At 46.9% G+C, this 18,206-nt stretch overlaps 1 protein-coding gene across 2 annotated transcripts; it reads right to left on the reverse strand.

The window, feature by feature from the left end:
• Nucleotides 1–5,514: 5,514 nt before the first annotated feature.
• On the reverse strand, nucleotides 5,515–12,772 carry Fzd5 (frizzled class receptor 5). 2 transcript variants are annotated; one of them, XM_031367751.1, is made up of 2 exons: nucleotides 12,143–12,772; nucleotides 5,515–11,863 (listed from the first exon to the last, which is right to left on the reverse strand). In XM_031367751.1, the coding sequence occupies exon 2, from the start codon at nucleotides 11,625–11,627 to the stop codon at nucleotides 9,870–9,872; it is 1,758 nt and encodes a 585-aa protein (XP_031223611.1). In that variant the 5' UTR covers nucleotides 11,628–11,863; nucleotides 12,143–12,772; the 3' UTR covers nucleotides 5,515–9,869. The 2 variants fall into 2 exon arrangements, with proteins under 2 accessions (XP_031223611.1, XP_031223612.1); XM_031367752.1 differs by having other exon boundaries at nucleotides 12,256–12,770.
• Nucleotides 12,773–18,206: the final 5,434 nt, after the last annotated feature.

The raw sequence follows: 18,206 nt of genomic DNA on the forward strand, positions 1-18,206 counted from the left end.
TACAACTTAACGTGGTTTTTCTTTCTCATGTTTATATTAAAAGCTAATAAATTCTATTTTAATTAAAATATGGCTAGTGCGTTTGTACCACTTCTCTGTTTACCTTGGTCGTGAAAGCTTTTACATACTCATCAAGCTGTTTTGATTCATACCACTAGTTCAGGAGTAGTAACTGTGGTTCTCAAGTCTTCCTAATGTTGTGACCCTTTAATACAGTTCTTAATGTTGTGCTGATCCCTGACCATTAGGTCATTTCTGTTTCTACTTCATGACTAAACCTGCAAACCTATGAATTGTCATGAAAATATCTGCTATCCATGATACCTGATGTAGAACCCCTGTGAAAGATTGTTCCATACCCCCACCCCCACCCCCTATCCCAAACAGGATCAACAACCCACAGCTTGGGAACCACTGGCTTAGGAATGTGTTGTGCCTGAAGGTAGTGTATGATACTAGGAGTCTGTCTAGCCACAGTATTTAGTGACATCATGCTCATTAAAGTAGTCCGCCATTGGGAATCAGGAAGAGTCACAGAAGATAAAATTATCGATGTAACACCAAAGAAAATATGGCTAGAATGGTATCAAACTAGAACGTGTTCCAGGGAGTAAAGCAGAACTAGGAGGATTTGAATTAGGGTTACTTAAAACATGTTACATGAAGATTCACATGTCTCAGGTTTGCCTTTCAGGTGGGAGTAAACCCAATCAACCTAAGGGCTTGGTTTGGTTTTGAGACAGGGACATTTAGTTTTGTATCGTGGGCAGGTCTGGAAATCTTGAATCCACCCCCCAGACACACACCCCCAACTCTGCTCCCCAGTGAGATTCCTGAAGTAAGAGCCACTCAGCTTCAGCGACTGTTGTTAAACCTTGCATATGCTACATACACATTTATTTTTCCAATATGTGAACTTAGACCTTCTGATGATGGATTGATTTGTTCTTGGCATAGGATAATTGAACTGACAATTTAGGAAGGGAAACCCTGTCATAAGTCACACAAGAATTTGTACCTTGCTAAACACATGACTAAATGGTTAAGAGCATGTGTTGCTCTTGCAAAGAACCTGAGGTCGATCCCAGTATCTACATCAAGCACCTAGTGGCTGCCTGTAGCCCCACATCCAGGGAGTCTGATATGCTTCTGATCTCAGGCACAAACATATGTACATGAGTTAATAATTTTTAAGGGATTTATATCTTATTATGTAGAAATGCTGACTGTGGTCAGATGTTCATGATCTATGTAAGAGGGACTAGGAATATGAATCTGCCACTTTGGATAAGTTGGTATCATGAACATCACTGAAAATTGTTTTTCCTTCCTCCACCCTGATGCTAGGATACGAGTCATTTTGATAAATGGGAAGTTGGATCAACTGAGAATGTAAATGTCACTCAAAGGGGGTAGGTCTCTGAAAATGAAGCATGGGAACCAAGTCACCAGTAGGGTGCTACCTAGATCTCAAGAGTTCTGTGCTTTGAAAAGATTACAAAAAGAAACATCTGCCTGGCCTCATCAGTTTGATTTTGTGTTGGGGGCCTATTTGGTTTTTGTTTTTAATCTCTAATCTGGAATTCAACTTTTTTTTCTCTTTTTGTTTTTTTTTTTCAAGACAGGGTTTCTTTGTGTAGCTCCAGCTGTCCTGAAACTCACTCTGTAGACCAGGCTGGCCTCGAACTCAGAAATCCACCTGCCTCTGCCTCTCAAGTGCTGGGATTAAAGGCATGCACCACCACTGTCTGGCAGGAATTCAACTTTTTAAGATTGTATTTATTTTTTGAGACAGTGTCCCACTATGCAGGTCTTAACTCTCTTAAATAGACCAGGCTGGCCTTAGACTCAGAAGTTCTCCTGTCTCTGCCTCCAGATTGCTGAGTTTAAAGGCCTGTGCCAACTGACCTCAGAGTAAGACAAAACTCTGAAGTGCATGTTTGATCCCAGTGTAACTATCATTTTTGCAGGTTGAAAAGTGGAGGATGCTTAGTAATTTGCCTCCCTATTCACTGCTAGATTTCTTTGCATCAGATTCCAACCCAGAACACCTTTCACATTTCCTGTTTTGTTTTGTTTTGTTTTAATTCAACAACACAAACCTTTGGTTTTCTGACAGCTCAACTTAAGTTTCTTATATCCCTAAATTCAGTATTCCCTGGTTCAAAGACATCAGTATTAACAACAAAGCTATCAGGTTAGCCAGTGTTTTCATAAACTAAGCTATGCAGGCTAGCTAAAACCTTTCACAACCTAGTCCCCAGCCACCTTTAAAATGACTTGTTTGCTTGCCTGTACCATCACCCAGAAGCTGCATTCTTAACATAGTACGATTTGAAAAGAAAGCTCTCAACAGAGAAATATCCCAAGGTAAAGGACTAGTTTCTGTGCAGACTATGAGTCTAGCATCCGTCACTTTTAAGTCCAGTTAGACTAGAAATGAGATTATTTCTAGTCTACGAGCCACGTAAACTACCTGGAGTCCCGACTCTGCCAGCAAATGTCACAGAGGACAGAATAGAGCTGTTTTCCGTAGTGCATAACAGCAACCTTAGTTTCGTGAGCTCTTTTCACTCAACCCATTTTAAGAGGGTTTGCTAGTAAGAGAACATACTCTTGCTTTGAAATAAACTTTTGGGAATCTCACCCTGTGGTTTGAGATCTTAAGTGTGCACGAAGGACCACTGGGGCTGTTACATTGTATAGAAGAGGAATCCTAAATCCAGTGAAAAGTTAACATTCTTTTTAAAAGGGAAAAGTTCAGATGATCTTTAAAAATTTTTAAAAGACCTAGCCTTAGAACTACCGTAAAAACTGGGCAGTCTGAGTGTGATCAAAGAAATTCAGTGACAGTCCCAGAACTTAAGAGTCACGGCAAGAGGACTTGAAAGGATACCCAGGTGAGTATGATCGATTAAAAACAACCCTGTTGCCAGGCGGTGGTGGCGCATACCTTTAATCCCAGCACTTGGGAGGCAGAGGCAGGAGGATTTCTGAGTTCGAGGCCAGCCTGGTCTACAGAGTGAGTTCAGGATAGCCAGGGCAATCCAGAAAAACCCTGTTTCGAAAAACAAAACAAAACAAAACAAAACAAAACAAAACAAAAACCCAACCCTGTTGCTTCATTTCCTTACCCTTCAAGTCTCAAACCACCTGTAATCCCAATGGTTAGTCTCTAGTAGAACTCGTTCTGCCAAAGGCTGACATTCAGTGTTGCCCCACCCCACTTCCCCTTCCCAATAGATCATCCCAGCTTGGTCACCTGTAATCTTTTTGACTAATGCCCAACATGATACTCTTCATGCTGGTTACTATATGAAAGCCTTCCACTGATGCCAGGTTCAAAGAAATGCAGGTTTTCTATGGCTTACAAGCTAACTGGCTCCTTAGCTCACCTGTGCCAGCCTACCCACTTCCCCAAAATAGCTGCTTCCAACTCAACAGTGCTTAGCAATTCCACTGCTTTTAACTTAGTGCAGTCCTTTAAATGTCCCACATTTCTCAAGATAGGGTCATCAAATGACCTCCCAGTAGCTTGTCGTCCATGAGCAAGGAGCTTTCTCCGAACGCGATATGATATATCATGGACTCTGGATCCCAAAATATTAGTGGGAAATCTAGAGTTCCCATTGACTCTTTAGTTGTAACATAGTTAAGATACACCTTTGATTCCAGTGCTCTGGAGGCAGAGGCTGGTGGATCTCTTGAGTTTAAGGCCATAATTCCAAAACAGGTAGAGCTACAGACAGACAGCTACAGAGACCATCTCAAAACAAAATAAAAACAAAACAAAAGATTATTAGCATTAGGGAAAATAGGTAAAGAGAAAACAAGAACTCTTAATTATCCAGGCAATTTGTTTTTTAAATGGGGAGAATTTTTCCCAAGTCTAAATACCTTTTTATTAAAAAACAAAAACAAACAAACAAACCAACAAAAACCCCAAACCCACTAAAGCCCTGGGGCCAAATAAATCTCAGATTCCTGGGGCTAGGACTGGAAAGCACTTCCCAGGCAGAGCCCCAGTTGATTTTTTTTTTTTTAAAGATTTATTTATTATTACACATAGGTACACTGTAGCTGTCTTCAAACTCACCAGAAGAAGGCGCCAGATCTCATTACAGGTGGTCATGAGCCACCATGTGGTTGCTGGGATTTGAACTCAGGACCTTTGGAAGAGCAGTCAGTGCTCTTACCCACTGAGCCATCTCACCAGCCCCCCCCCCCCCAGTGGATTCTTATGAGACATCCTGTGAACGCTCTCCTCTCCACTCCTCTCCACCACACACCACAACAGCTGAGGGCTCCTAGCTTTCCATTCAAATCTTTTCGATTTAACCATTTAAATAATCTGAACCACCGAATGTAAGTACTATTTTTCTCTCCTTTTCACAAATGATAAAGTGATTCGTTTGTTTTATGTGACGCAAGTGATAAATCTGAAATGCTAGCAGGTTGAGTTGAAATGCTAGCAGGTTGAGCTGGGATTAGAGCCAACAGTCAGCCTGTATGTATCTTGAGTCCATACACACAGCCATTCTCCTCAGCATGGTTTCCACCTTCACATTTAAAGGAGGGGATCTTATTGCCAATGATCTAGGGAACCCACCTTTTCTCCAACATTTAAAGGCCCTCTGCCCCAGTGTCTGAGGCTCCTTTCCACCCTTTCTCCGCTGGGTGAAAGCTGACCTGAGAGGACAGAGGGAGACATGCTGACTAGAGTTCCTGTGCATTGTGGTTGCTCTTTCTCAGACTGCTTCTCCCCGCTCCCCCTGCGGCCCCCACAATGCACTGAAGCCTATTGCAATCATATTGACATTGGATTAAATAGTCATTATACTTCTGCCCTATACATTTAAAATCTTAAGTACCCATCTTTCTCTCACATTTTCCCACAATGCCTGAGACTAGCTTATCTCTAGAGAACACCAAAATGAGATACTGGTTACCTTAGGGAGTCACTAGAATTTTGCCAAGACAGGAGCCTACAAGTAGAAGGCAGTAAACATTCTGACATCCAAAATATCCAGGGGTGGGTATAGGAAACGGGATGTCCTTCTCAATGAATTCTGGTCCTCTCACAGTTCCTGATTTAAAGTTATTTGAGCTCAACACCTATTTGAAGTCTGAAGGAGAAGCTGTGCTGGGGGTTCCTGCCCCCCCCCCAACTAGATGCATAGAACACGCACACATATCCATCAAACAAAACATAATTGGGACACATCCTGGTTTTCAATGGGACTCCCTTTACTTCTTCAATTGAATAAAGAAGCAAGCCCCGCACAGGCAGGGGAAACCCAGGAAGCACAGATGAGGAAACTGTCATATGTAGTTGTTTTTGCAATTAGAATTTGATCAATTTTATTGGTGAAAATTCAGTTGCTTAAACTTTAAGGACATCTGAGACATGTGGTGATCATGCTGGAGTCTGCACTGCTGTCACTCTTGGAAACCAAAGCATTTCTCCATAACAGGAGAGAAAGACTCGACGACATCATTATATTTTCTTCACCATTGCTTTAATGCATTTTAAAAAGTTATCTACATTAATTGGGAACAAAGAAACAAAAATAGACATTTCTTTGTTTTTCATAAATAACTAATCTCCATATTTGATAAAAATCTTAAAACCATTATTTTACCTTCCCACAAATATAATACAAAAAAAAATTTCCAAAATAATAAGGTCAACAAGTTAAGGATCTTGAGACTAACATAAGCACATACAATTGCCGTTGTACTGACTGACTCCCAGGCACAAAACCAAACCAAACGTCTCTGCAAGATACTCTGGGTTTCCTTTTGCGAGTGGTATGGGTTCAGGATTATAATCATTTGCCAGTCATAGTCTATAGATTCAAGCTGATTGTCTACAAATAAAATATTGCTGGCTCTGCGTTGTGAGTGCTGGATTTGGCATGACAGCGAGGATTCTCACTGCATGGGATAGGCACTATACATGTATGCAAATCATGCACAGCACTGAATGCCCTGGACTCCACCTACTGACTTGGTATGTGCCTCATTTGGCTCAGTAATAAATTCACCTGCACCAACCCGTATCAAAAGTCACTAAATCTCTCTCTCTCTCATATATATATATATATAATATATATTACGTATATACACACCCACAAAACATACATACTATACATAGTTTGTAACAACATGAACTAATATTCTCTTAAAATGATGTACCACAGACAGACACCATCCTGGATGAAATAAATCCTGCAATTGTCACTACACTACCAGAAGGCTCTGAGAGTGTGACGCAGGTTACACCCTCCCTACCCTGCCCTTCGCCCGCCCTTCTCCAATGTCTCGTTAGGTTTTCTTTCTGAGCTGTCCTCCCCAAGTCAGGCTACTTCTTTCCCAGGATCACTTGATTGGACTTTGGAGACAAGAAAGGGCAGAGAGAGGCAGCAGGCAATTCTTAGCACTGTACCTCACACCTGCCTAGATTTGTGATGTGCTCGGTCCTGTTTGCCAGTGTTAGAAAGCACTTATTCAAAGCTTTGTCCCTCCTACCCCCCTTGGTCTTTCTGTAGAGCACAAAAGTGAAAGAAGCTTCCTTAGCAGGGGCAGCAGTTCATTAAAATATACAACCGTGCCTCCTAGCTCTGGGGTTCCCATTCTACACTCGCCGGCGCAGGTCACGGATGCTGTTATTAAGGTTCAGTGTATGATCCATGATGTTGTCTCCTGGCAGCCGGTGTCAAGATTACTGCTGCCCTGGCCCAGGAGGGAACAACCTAATGAATACCAACTTAGAACCAGTGCCATCGGCACATTATTTAAGCTTGTACATGCGCACAAGCGCACACAGGGCATACGCACCCACGGGGCCCTGGTCACTGGTGACGATCACAGGAAGCTGTGACAAAAGGACTACAAGAAGAAACCAATAAGGCACCAGGAAAAATGATTTTCATCCAACTCAGACAACTTCAAAATGTGAGGAGGGAAATAACGTGAAGTTAAATTAAAAAAAAAAGAAGAAAAAAAAAAACCTTCCTAATTATCTGGCCATCGGAGTCATTGAGGTCCTGCTTCTTTCTTTAGACCATCTAAAAACCCTCACCCTCCAGTCTGTGAAGCATCCCAGTGCCTAAAGAGGCGAGTGGGGTGGCCAAAGGCATGTGCCCTGAACCTGAAACCAACCCCAAGTCGTCTGAGCTACACAAAGCTGGCAGTGCACAAGCTGCTGAGTTACCCCATGGGCTCTTCATTTCATTTCTTGTTATCGGTACAGATATGCAAAGCGGAGGAAACCGAGCGGTGGAAAGAGGGGGTAGTCATCCGAAGGCAGCTTCCCTCTCCCCTCCCCTCGGGCTGGCCAGAAACTCTGGTTGGCTTCAGGGAAGCAGGTGTGCTTTCTTTGTCTCTCTAAGGGTATGGAAGAGGAAAGAGGAGCACAGAGGACAGAAAGCTAGAGCCCTCTGCAGCCCCTTCCAAAGGCATGCCTGCATAGTCCCCTGCTCTGGCATTGCATCCGCTTCAACTGCCATATTTTCAAAGGGTATTAATCGTTTTTTTTTTTTTTTTTAGAGCTTTGGCATGTTTCTTAGATGGGAAAAAAAATAACCATTCTAAAATGATGAAAAATGAATTAAATCACTTTCATCAGCTTCATCCCACAACTTTTAGATAAACTGTACGTCTTTTCCAGATTCCACCACGATTTTCAATTCTCTTTGTCAGAAGGGAACAACCCAAACTATGCACAGCTGACTGGGGTTGGAGGTGGGGTGAGGGGGGCAGGGGTGGCAGCAGATTCTGGGAAGACAACACTAAAACAAGGCAAGAGGTCAAGGTGATAAGAAAAGGACCTCATTTGAAAAACAGAAGTGGTGCTGAGCCAGGGAGGTACTGAGGTTCCTGGAAGGGGCTTCAGAATAAGTAGAATAAGACATTCACAGAGTTCTGCACCTAGATGTACAAGGTCTTATGGAAGCCACTGAAATTTTAATTCTGACTCCAGGGAGCGAGAGAGCAGAATGTTTTACAAATGTGAACACTCTGAGTGCTTAAATTCCCAATGGGAACTACACATTTCTCCACTGAGTACCTGGGACATAAAGCTGGCTCAGGCTTAGCTCCCCCTACTACCCCACCCCCAAGTGCTGCAAATGAAAATGCCTAGACTCCAGCTGTTTTTCTAGGAAAGCTTTGTGAAGTTTCAGTTGCTTGGCCATTTTAGCTCTCTAAATTCAGTCCCCACTCTGCCTGGGTCACTCACTGGTACTTGCTGGCTGACGCCCTGCCATTTCTTTCCCTGTAATGGCCCCATACTCTTAGTGAATGAATAGTTAAACAGATTAGGAAAGCAAACAGACTCTTCTAATAGCAGAGAAACTGTGTGTGGGAGGGGAGTGGGGGGGTTGTCCATCACTATACAGGCTCTCTCAAGAGAGGAGGAAAAGAAACAAGGTCTCTCCTGCAGTAGCTTTACACTGCCCCCATATTACAAAGCTAAGTTAGGAGTCTTGTTTGTTTTCAGGCTAGTAGGGCATGGTGTAGCTGCTTTGGGGCATAACTGGCTTTAAATCTTTGAGTTCAGGGACACTGGTTTTCCCCCTGAGCCAACGTTTGTTCCCAGGTAACCAGCCTCCCTCCCGCCCCCCACCCCCCCAGTCTCAACACTTCATTGGTGGGTGGGTGTGGTTTCTAATCACCGCTCTCCACCAGGAGGAATAAGAAAAGCTAGAAGGACTGTTTAACATGATAAAGGAGGTGGGCCTGGAGCAGCAGATACGAAGCAATGGGAATTTACTTTAATTACTGGAAGCATATCCGTTTTTTGTCCTTTAATCTAAAAGAGAGCCCCCTTTAGCGAGGAGTCCTAACTGCTTCCAGAAAAAGGGAGTGGATTTACTTTTACTGAAATCTGTAGCACAAGTTTTTTTAGTCTCAAAAGGGGGGGGCTTTCTGGAGCTTATTAAGAACCACCTACTCCCTCTGGGCAACCACCCACTCACTCACTCTTTCACGGACAGAAAGCTCACCGTCTTACCAGTTCAGAATTCACATTCAAGCAGTCCTCCTTAGGCTCTAAGGCAAATGTTTACGTCCACTCCATAATGCCACCTCTAACTTATTCAAGACACGACGGACGGACGGACGGCTGGCTCTAACAGAATGAGAGTGATGGCAGCTTGGCTGCCAAGAGCCCAAGGCTTGCTGAGCAAGGTTAAGGAGGCTCACAGAAGTCCTAGCTCTAACCTTGTCATCTGGGGGACGGTCCTAACCACATCATATTCTACTTGAGGACTTGAGGGGGCTAGACACAGAAGGAGCAGATGGCCTCTGGCCTCTAAGTGTCCTGGACATTTTAAGCACTGTAGGAAGAAACTACCTAAAAAAGAACACTCCACGCCTTCCCACACAGCAGCCTCTCACACTCTTCACATTTATAAAACAAAAACAAAAACAAAGACACGTATAGGAAATATATTTTCCTAATTTAGACCACACAGTCCAAAAATACCTGAACCAACGGTAACCTCATTACAATGCCAGCTGGAGGATTATGAAGCCCCCAAAGCAAAGGTAAATTTTGTTGCCAAAATGCAACAAAGTTAAAACTTAAAATACATATAAATTAAAAACAAGGTACTTCTAAAGAAAGCAGTAAGAAATGCAAACTAGAATACACTTAACCCACTGCACTGCGAGCCGACCCCCCTGGTAGAAGACCGGGGACAGGTAATCTCTTGAAACAGCCCCCTTTTCCTCTCCAAGCCGCTCAGGGAGGGGGCATCAGCACCAAGAAGATAAACGGAAGTGACCTTCACAAAGCTACCAAGCGACACAACCGCCCCCTTCAACTTCCAGCACCGGTCCTGGGCCTAGGCCTCCAGGCCTTCCTAGACGTGCGACAGGGACACTTGCTTGTGGTATGTGGCGGTGGGGCCCGGCGGCCCGGTCCTCCCGGTGAGCGCTGCGCTGGCCTCCGCATAGTCTCCTGCGGCCATAGCGCCACCGCTCTTGTGGCCCCGCCGAGAGCTGCAGCAGCAGCGGCTGGTGAAACGCCGCCAAGACTCCAGGGTCTTGCCGGACCAGATCCAAACTCCCGACGTGATGCCCACCACCAGGCACATGAAGTACTTGAGCATGAGCACCCAGTACTCGGGTTTGGCGCGTGGCTGGCCAGCGTCCGGTCCCGGACACGCGCAGGTGAGGGCTGCCTCCCAGCTCTCCCGGTAGTGTTGCTCATACAGGTAGCAGGCCACCACGATGCTGGCTGGCACCGTGTAGAGCAGAGTGAAGATGCCGATGCGGATCATGAGCTTCTCCAGCTTGTCTGTCTTAGTGCCACCCTGCTTGATGACGCTCCGTATGCGGAAGAGTGACACGAAGCCCGCCAGAAGGAAGAGCGTGCCCACCAACAGGTACAGCACCAGTGGGCCCAAGACAAAGCCTCGTAGAGAGTTCAGGTTTTGGTTGCCCACATAGCAGATGCCAGCCACTGGGTCCCCGTCCACCGAGCTCAGTGCCAGCGCCGTAATGGACTTGACGCTGGGGATGAGCCAGGCAGCAAGGTGGAAGTACTGTGCATAGCCTGCGATGGCTTCATTGCCCCACTTCATGCCAGCCGCCAAGAACCAGGTGAGCGACAGGATGACCCACCAGATGGAGCTAGCCATGCCAAAGAAGTAGACTAAGAGGAAAACAACCGTGCAGAGCGCAGGGCCAGTCGTCTCATAGTGTATGTGGCTGTGCTCACGGCTGCAGGCAACGCTGGCATGGCCCACGACCAGGCGCACCAAGAATCCTAGTGACACACACAGGTAGCACGCAGACAAGAAGATGATGGGGCGCTCAGGATAGCGGAATCGTTCCATGTCAATGAGGAAGGTGGCGACGGTGGTGGACGTGGAGATGAAGCACAGCACAGACCACAGGCCAATCCAGAAGGTGGCGAACGTGCGCTCATCAGGGCTGAAGGACGGCTGGTAGCAGGGCACGGCGCAGTTGGGCACTTGGCCGGTGCGCACCTTGTTGTAGAGTGGGTGTGACTCCTTCAGGATGGGCACGAAGGGCTCACGGCACGTGCACACAGATGGGCCTCCCGAGGGACACTCGCCCCCGGAAGATGGCGCCCCTGGTGGTCCTGGGAGTGTGGGTTTGGCCGGGAAGGACTTAGGGGATGCGGTGGTGGCTTCGCTTCGGTTATAATCCATGCACAGAACCTCGGCGTCGCCGCCCAGCACAGGGAGGCGGTCGCAGCTCATACGCTCGGGCCAGGCGAAGCCGTACTGGCGCATGAGCGGCGAGCAGCCGGCCTTGGCGCGCTCGCACACGGAGCGGCACGGGGGTAGCGGCTTGTGGTAGTCAGGCAAGCAGATGGGCGTGTACATGGAGCACAGGAAGAAGCGTAGGTCCGGCGAGCAGTGGATCTCCACCAGCGGCCAGAATTGGTGCACCTCCAGGCCTGCCTCGTCCTGCGTGTCATGGTTGAACTGGTTGGGCATGTGCGTCAGGTTGTAGCCGATGCCGCGGCACATGGGCACCGTGATTTCCTGGCACACTGGGGCCTTGGAAGCGGCTGCTGCCCGACCCACCAGCTGCGCCAGCAACAGCAGCAGAAGAGAGGGCGGCGCGGACGGGTCGGGCCGAGCCATCGTCCCCTTCTTCCCTTTGCCTCCCGCTGCCCGAGAGGGTCTGCGTTGGCCGACGAATCTGCGGCCGGGTCTTCCCTCTCCGGAGTCTGGAGTGTGACGCCCGGGGCTGGCAACCTGTTGGTTTCTTTTTCTCTTAAAGAAATCCGTCCAAAGATAAACTGTTTCGGGAAGGCGCTGCCTCCGCCGGCAGCGCTCAGCTCCACGCCAGATAGGGCTCCGACTCCAAGGACAGAACTCTTAAAAGAGAAGGTAGGGGAAAAGAGAAATCGCAACCACTCCTCTTCGAGGAGCGCCAACCACTTGGTCTCCGTAAACCGGCTCCAATCTCTCGATTAACTCCTTTCCTCCCCTCCTCCTGGAACCAAACTTCAGGCGCCCCCACCCCCTCCACCCCGCCGCCCGCGCCCGCCTCTCTTATCTGGCCGGGCCCTGCAGGCTGTGCCTGGGGCCAGAGAGCTCAGTCCCCAAGAAAGGGGCAGAGGAACCGGGTGAACTGGGAAGACGCGGGCTCTCACCTCTGAGGATCCTGCTGGGCGGCAGATGTCTGCAACCAGCCGGGCTCCTCCTCCGTCCCCGCGACCCCGAACCGGGCCGGAGCTGGGAAAGTTTAACGACAAGCTATAGGTACCTGTGGCGGCGACACATGGCAGCAGGTTGGAGGGCGTTTCAGCAGAGAGCAGGACGCCCCTCGACCACGGGCGGCGCGGGCCGGTCAGTCGCCTTCTCTTCCTTCGGGGCCCCCTGCATGATTCGGGCAGAGCAAGGCAGGGGCAGGCCGTGCCTTCCACCGGCGTCCCGGGGCCCGGGACGAAGTGCAAGGGCTCCGGGCAGCACTTGAGCTGCGCGGAGGGGTGCGGCAGCCGGAGGGGACCCCGCCACCTCACAGCACAGCGAGCAGCCAGCGCTGGCCGGGCGGGGACTGCATGGTCCGCGCCCGCCGCCGCGTCCCGCCAGCCGCTCGCCGCCTCCCCTGCAGGGGGCTCCGCGCTCCAGCGGACTCCGGGGGGCGGTGGCGGCGCTCTCGGGACTCGCCCCGCTCGGCTCCTCCCCCGCGCTCTCGCACTCTTTCGCCCACCTCCAGAGAGCTCCGAGCGGTGCGCGACGGCGACGGACAAGTCTCGGCCGCAGGCTCACTGCCCTCTCCCGCCCCGCCCGGGTCACCTGCCTCTAATGCCCGCCGGGAGGCCCCGCCCCGGGCCCGCCCCCTCCCGCCCTGCCCGTAGCTGGGCCGTCCCACGAATCGCTCTCCGGGTCCCCGCCCACCGCCCTGCTGTCCTAGCCTCTCGGCGAGCGCCCCGCGGCCCCGCCCGGAGCGGGCGGTGGAAGAGCGTCTGCCAATAGTGGACCGGGAAGTTACGAGGGCGGGGTCAATGCTAAGCAGTCCTCCCGGAGAACCGGGGCGGGAAAGCTGGCCCCAAGTCCTTCTGGAGTTCTCTGCAGTGGTTCACCAGGATGGTACTCACTTTCCTGAAGGTTCTGCTCTCTGAACGCCTGCTTCCAGGGCGCCTCCACCAGGCCACCTCTCTCCAGCTAAGTGTCCTTATCGAGGTCCAGCGCCTGTTTAAAAGGATGAGAGGTCAATTCAGTTGTGCCACCTGTCCCCCCTTCTGAGCTGCCTTGTGCTAGGTGACAGACAGTGCTAGTGTACTTAATGAGCAACCTTGTGTTAGTTAATCGTTTACACCTTGATACGGGATCTGGATACCGTAGGATTCGGAGGCCAGAACGCTTCAGAACTTGACCTTACACAGCTGAGCTAATAAGACAGCAAAGACGTTGACAAACTTGGGCCCCCTCCCTGCGCGAGCTCCTGGCAACACAGTAGGCGTGCTGATGGCAAACCTGGAATCCGAAATCAGAAGTTGGGCAGCAGAGTTCACAGTCTTTACCACTCACCCCTCCCTTGGAAATATCGATATTTCCCAGGCTTTGCCCTTTTATATACAACAAAATCTTGTCGTTGTGACAAGAGAATGCATTTCTTTCCAGTTTTGGAAGTCTCTAGAGACGTCAGTCCTTAGCAGTTGCGGTTTATAATCCTTGGCAGATCCGAAGTCGCCCACAGAGAAAAACTCTTGAACTGGGACAGTGTACAGCTCAGGGTGCTTGGTTCCCCAGGGTTGGCTGCTGAGCACTCTGGCGAGGTTGGGACCCGGTAAGGGGGGGCACACTGGGGCAGTGGGAACTGTGCAAAGACCTGCTGAGCACAGTCAACGCAGGGACACACAGTGGCGCTCTCCTGATGGGTTAGTATGCTCCAAGTTTTAAATGTCCCACGAATGCCTCTCTTCTACGAGTTCTAATTAGGTTTGGAGTCTAGGGTGTTTAGCATGCTTGAAATTCGTTCACACGCTTATGAAGAGGCTTTAAATTGTATACTGCTCCTTCACTCCTTCTTCCGCTGGGGGAGGGGATTGGGAGGATTCGAAGTAGGAGAGGGCATAGGGGTACTTGAAGGAGTCTGAACTGGCCTCCCCGGCTGAGATCTGTTGGGTGTTATTGTCTTCTATGCTGTCTATGCAGGCTGAAAAGCCGTCTTCAGTTTATCAACAAAGCTTTGTGGAAGCTAATGAAACTCCGTATTCAATCTCAGACTTCACAGATAAATGTTTCAAATATGCATAGCTTCATTCCCTAGAATTCTATAAGGTGTTCATATTTAATCTCTTTTGTTCTTAGTGACTGCTTGGCCCTCGGGGTCTAGAAACATCCCGGGCTAAGAATTCGTGGAGGGTGAAAAAAAAAAAAAAAAAAAACTATAGCACACCAGTCAGATAAGGAAGGGACCCGCAGTGGAAAGTATGTCCAGCCTGCCAACATGCCAAGGGAAGCTGTTACCCTTTATGTGCTGTGTATGTTGCTGCGATGGACAAGTGTTGGCTAATAATAAAAATTATTTGGAAGTTGGAGAATGTAAACCACTCACGCTGGAATTCAGCCAGAATACTTGGGTTGTTTCACTTGGTTCTGCCCAGAACGTTACTGTCTTCCCGCTCAGTCAACCCTCCTTAACAGCAAAAATCGGACTTTTGCTTGCAGATCCCAAGTAGTAACAGTAGCAATGGGAGGGAAAGTTGGCTGGGAGTGGTGGCTCAGACCTCTAAATCCAACACTCTGTAGGAGGACAGCAGGAAAATTCTGAATTTGAGGACAACTTGGGCTACACTGACAGGCTGTGTTTCAAAACAAAAACCAAAAAAAAAAAAAATGTTACAAAATAAACCTATAGTTTTTTTGTATTATCTTAAGATTTGCTGATTGCGGCTGGAGCTCAGCAAAGGGCTCTTGCAGAGGACCTGGGTTCAGTTCCAGCATGCACAAAGTGGCTCACAACCATCTGTAACTACAGTTCCTGGAGAGCTAGTCCTCAATTATGCCCTCCATGACCATCATGCATGTGCATGGTGCACATGCATACATGCAGACAAAACACTCATACACATAAAGGTAAATAAATCTAAAAACAGAACAGTGTTTTAAAAATATGCTGAAAGCCGGGCAGTGGTGGAGTATGAGGCATATGCCTTTAATCCTAGCACTTGGGAGGCAGAGGCAGGCAGATTTCTGAGTTCAAGGCTAGCCTGGCCTACAGAGTGAGTTCCAGGACAGCCAGGGATATAGAGATATCCCCTGTCTCAAAAAAACAAAAAAAATAAAAATAAATAAAAGTAAAAATATGCTGAGTATTTAACATACCCCAGGTAGGCTGCTAAATAATTAATAAATTTTACCTTATTTAGTGCTTGGAATAATCATATACAGAAACTGTCACCAACCAAAACAACTCATTGGGTTTATTGGGTGTAGCTAGTCCACAGAAAGGGTAGCAATTGATATTTTTTTATACTTCATGATTATTACAATTAGTAACAATATGATACAATTGTAAATTAACTAAGGATAGAGTTTAAGTGTTCTTAACACAAACACACACAAAGATAAGTATGTGGGCTAGAAATGCAGCTCATTCAGTTACCTATCAAACACAAAGACCCAGGTTCAATCCCCAGTACCACCTAAAACTAGGCATGGTCCTCAGGCCTATAATCCCAGCACTCAAGAGGTGGGGCCAGGAAGATCAGAAGTTCAAAGTTATCCATCCTTGACTGCTATCAAGAGGCCAACCTGGGCTATAGGAAATTTAAAAAAAAAAAAAAAAAAGGAAAGAGAAAAACATGTGTTACATATGCTAAAATAGTTTGAATTAACCATCCCAGGAGATATAGCTATATCTAAGCAGCAGTCATAAATATATACAATTTGTACTTAATCAATTTAAAAGAGCTCTTTAGGGCCTAGAGAGATGGCTCAATCATAAGGTCCCTACTATCAATCCTAAGGGTTTGTGTTTAGAACTCCAGTGCCCACTAAAAGCTTCAAATGGCGAATGCCAATAATCCCAGTGCTGACAACTCCTTAGGCTTCTTGCCCTGCCAGTCTAGTGGTATCAGTGAGCCTCAGTTTCAGTAAGTGGTCCTGTCTCAAAAAGCCACAGAGGAAGACACTGACCACAGGCTTCTGGCCTCCAAGTGTACACACATGAACATGTACACACAGTAAAGACATAAAATATGTTGTTTAGTTTAAACTTAATTTTTAAAATTACTTTTAAAATGCAAATTTTTCTTCTGAGTTTCAATTTATTATACAAAGAATTAGAACGTGTTAAAAAAAAAAAAAGATGCAATTGTGTGTATGCACTAGGGATTGAACCTAGGGTCTAGCACACCCTAGGCAAGTTCTCAGTAACTGAGATAGATGCTCTGTCAGCCTATACAAATATTTTAAATGTAATCTTATTTGTTATTAGTACTGCAGGTGTGTGTGTCCTGGTGCGAGTGTGCCATGATGCTGTGTGCCAGTCAGGGCTCTCTTTCCTCTTTTCTCCTGGGTTCCAGGGTTAAACTCAGGCTAGTGGGTTTGCATGGCAAGCTCTTTTGCCTGCTGAGCCATTTCATCAGTCCGAAGATAAGAGTTTTTTAAATGTTGTTTTTATTGGGTTTTTGTGTTTAAATGGTTGGCTGGTTGGTTGGGTTTTTTGGTGTTTTTTTTTTATTGTTGTTGTTTTGTTTTGTTTGTTTGTTTCTTTTTGCCAGAGTTTCATTCTGTAGACTAGGCTAGCTTCAAAACCAGAGATCTGCCTGACTCTTGGAGTGCTGGGATTAATGGCATGCGCCACCATGCCCAGCTCCAAAGACAAAATTTTTAAGCACTGAGAACTCTACCAACTGTCATCTATTGTTTTGCTCATATGTCCCTCCAGAAAGCCACTTAAATAAATATCACACTTCTGATAACTGCTATATTAAAAATATTTCTGCAGAGTCAAATTCATAAGATGCAACTTAGATTACTGTTCAAGATATGTTTATTCATTGTTGAAAATTTGTAGGATAATGCTATTTATCTTGTTTTTTAAATGTCTAGCATCCTATAAGTTTTTTTGTTTTTGTTTTTGGTTTTTCAAGACAGGGTTTCTCTGTGTAGCCTTGGCTGTCCTGGAACTCACTCTGTAGACCAGGCTGGCCTCGAACTCAGAAATCCATCTGCCTCTGCCTCCCAAGTGCTGGGATTAAAGGTGTGCGCCACTACCGCCCGGCCCTATAAGTTTTTTTTAAGTATTATTTTTATATTTTATAATGGGAGAATAGTTATGAATCTATACTCATAGTATCCATGTTTTTTATTTTACCATGCATTATTCCCAATGCTATAGGAATGGGTGAACAGGTAGCTTTTATGTATTTTTTATTTACTTTTTAGGATATTTATTTATTTATTTATTTCTGAGGCAGGGTTTTACTATGAAGTCTAACCGTGAACTCTGGAGGATCTTCCGGTCTCCACCTCTTGAATACTGAGGTTATAGACCCATGCCGCCATTCCAGGTTCTGTGTATACTATTTAAAATATTGATAACTAAGGTGGGGAATGGTGTGCCAAATATACACACTTTGAACAGTCTATTCCACAGCCTTGCAGACTAAATGAGTGAGTGTCTACCGAGGAGAACTTACCACATGAGCTTGACCCTACTTCATCAATACAGTATGAGTCCAAATGTTTTTGCTCTTAGTCACCTCTCCAACTCGGGCAACTCATTGCCAACCCTTCTTTATGTCTGTAGGAGAGAGTGTGAAATACTTATCCTAATAAAGTTGGCATCAGAGGTTTATTGAATCTGTAGGGTAAAGGGATGGGAACCATGTTTAGTACTCGAAGAGTCTAAACGGATTTTGGTGACTGTTAACTAGCTTTTTTCTAAGGTCCATTCCACCGTCCTGTTTCCCCCGTTTCCTTGGGGTGTTTGTACTCCATTCCTGAGCACAATCCAGCTGTCACCAGTTATCTTTGGCACTTAGAACTAAATCGAATGCCAAAACAGGGCTTGTCACTTGCCCTGACCAAAGGGCGTACAGCTGGCAACCTCGATCACCTGTGTGCACAGGTGCAGGCACCAGCAAGCCATCAACAGCCCGCCTGACTCTCCCGGGTATTTCCAGACAAGCTCCTCATGTATCCACAGCATCTCTGCTCCGGCCTCTCTCCACCTTATCAGCTGCTTTCTGATGAGAAACG

Source organism: Mastomys coucha, unplaced genomic scaffold, assembly GCF_008632895.1.
Source record: "Mastomys coucha isolate ucsf_1 unplaced genomic scaffold, UCSF_Mcou_1 pScaffold14, whole genome shotgun sequence".
NCBI classification, from domain to species: domain Eukaryota; kingdom Metazoa; phylum Chordata; class Mammalia; order Rodentia; family Muridae; genus Mastomys; species Mastomys coucha.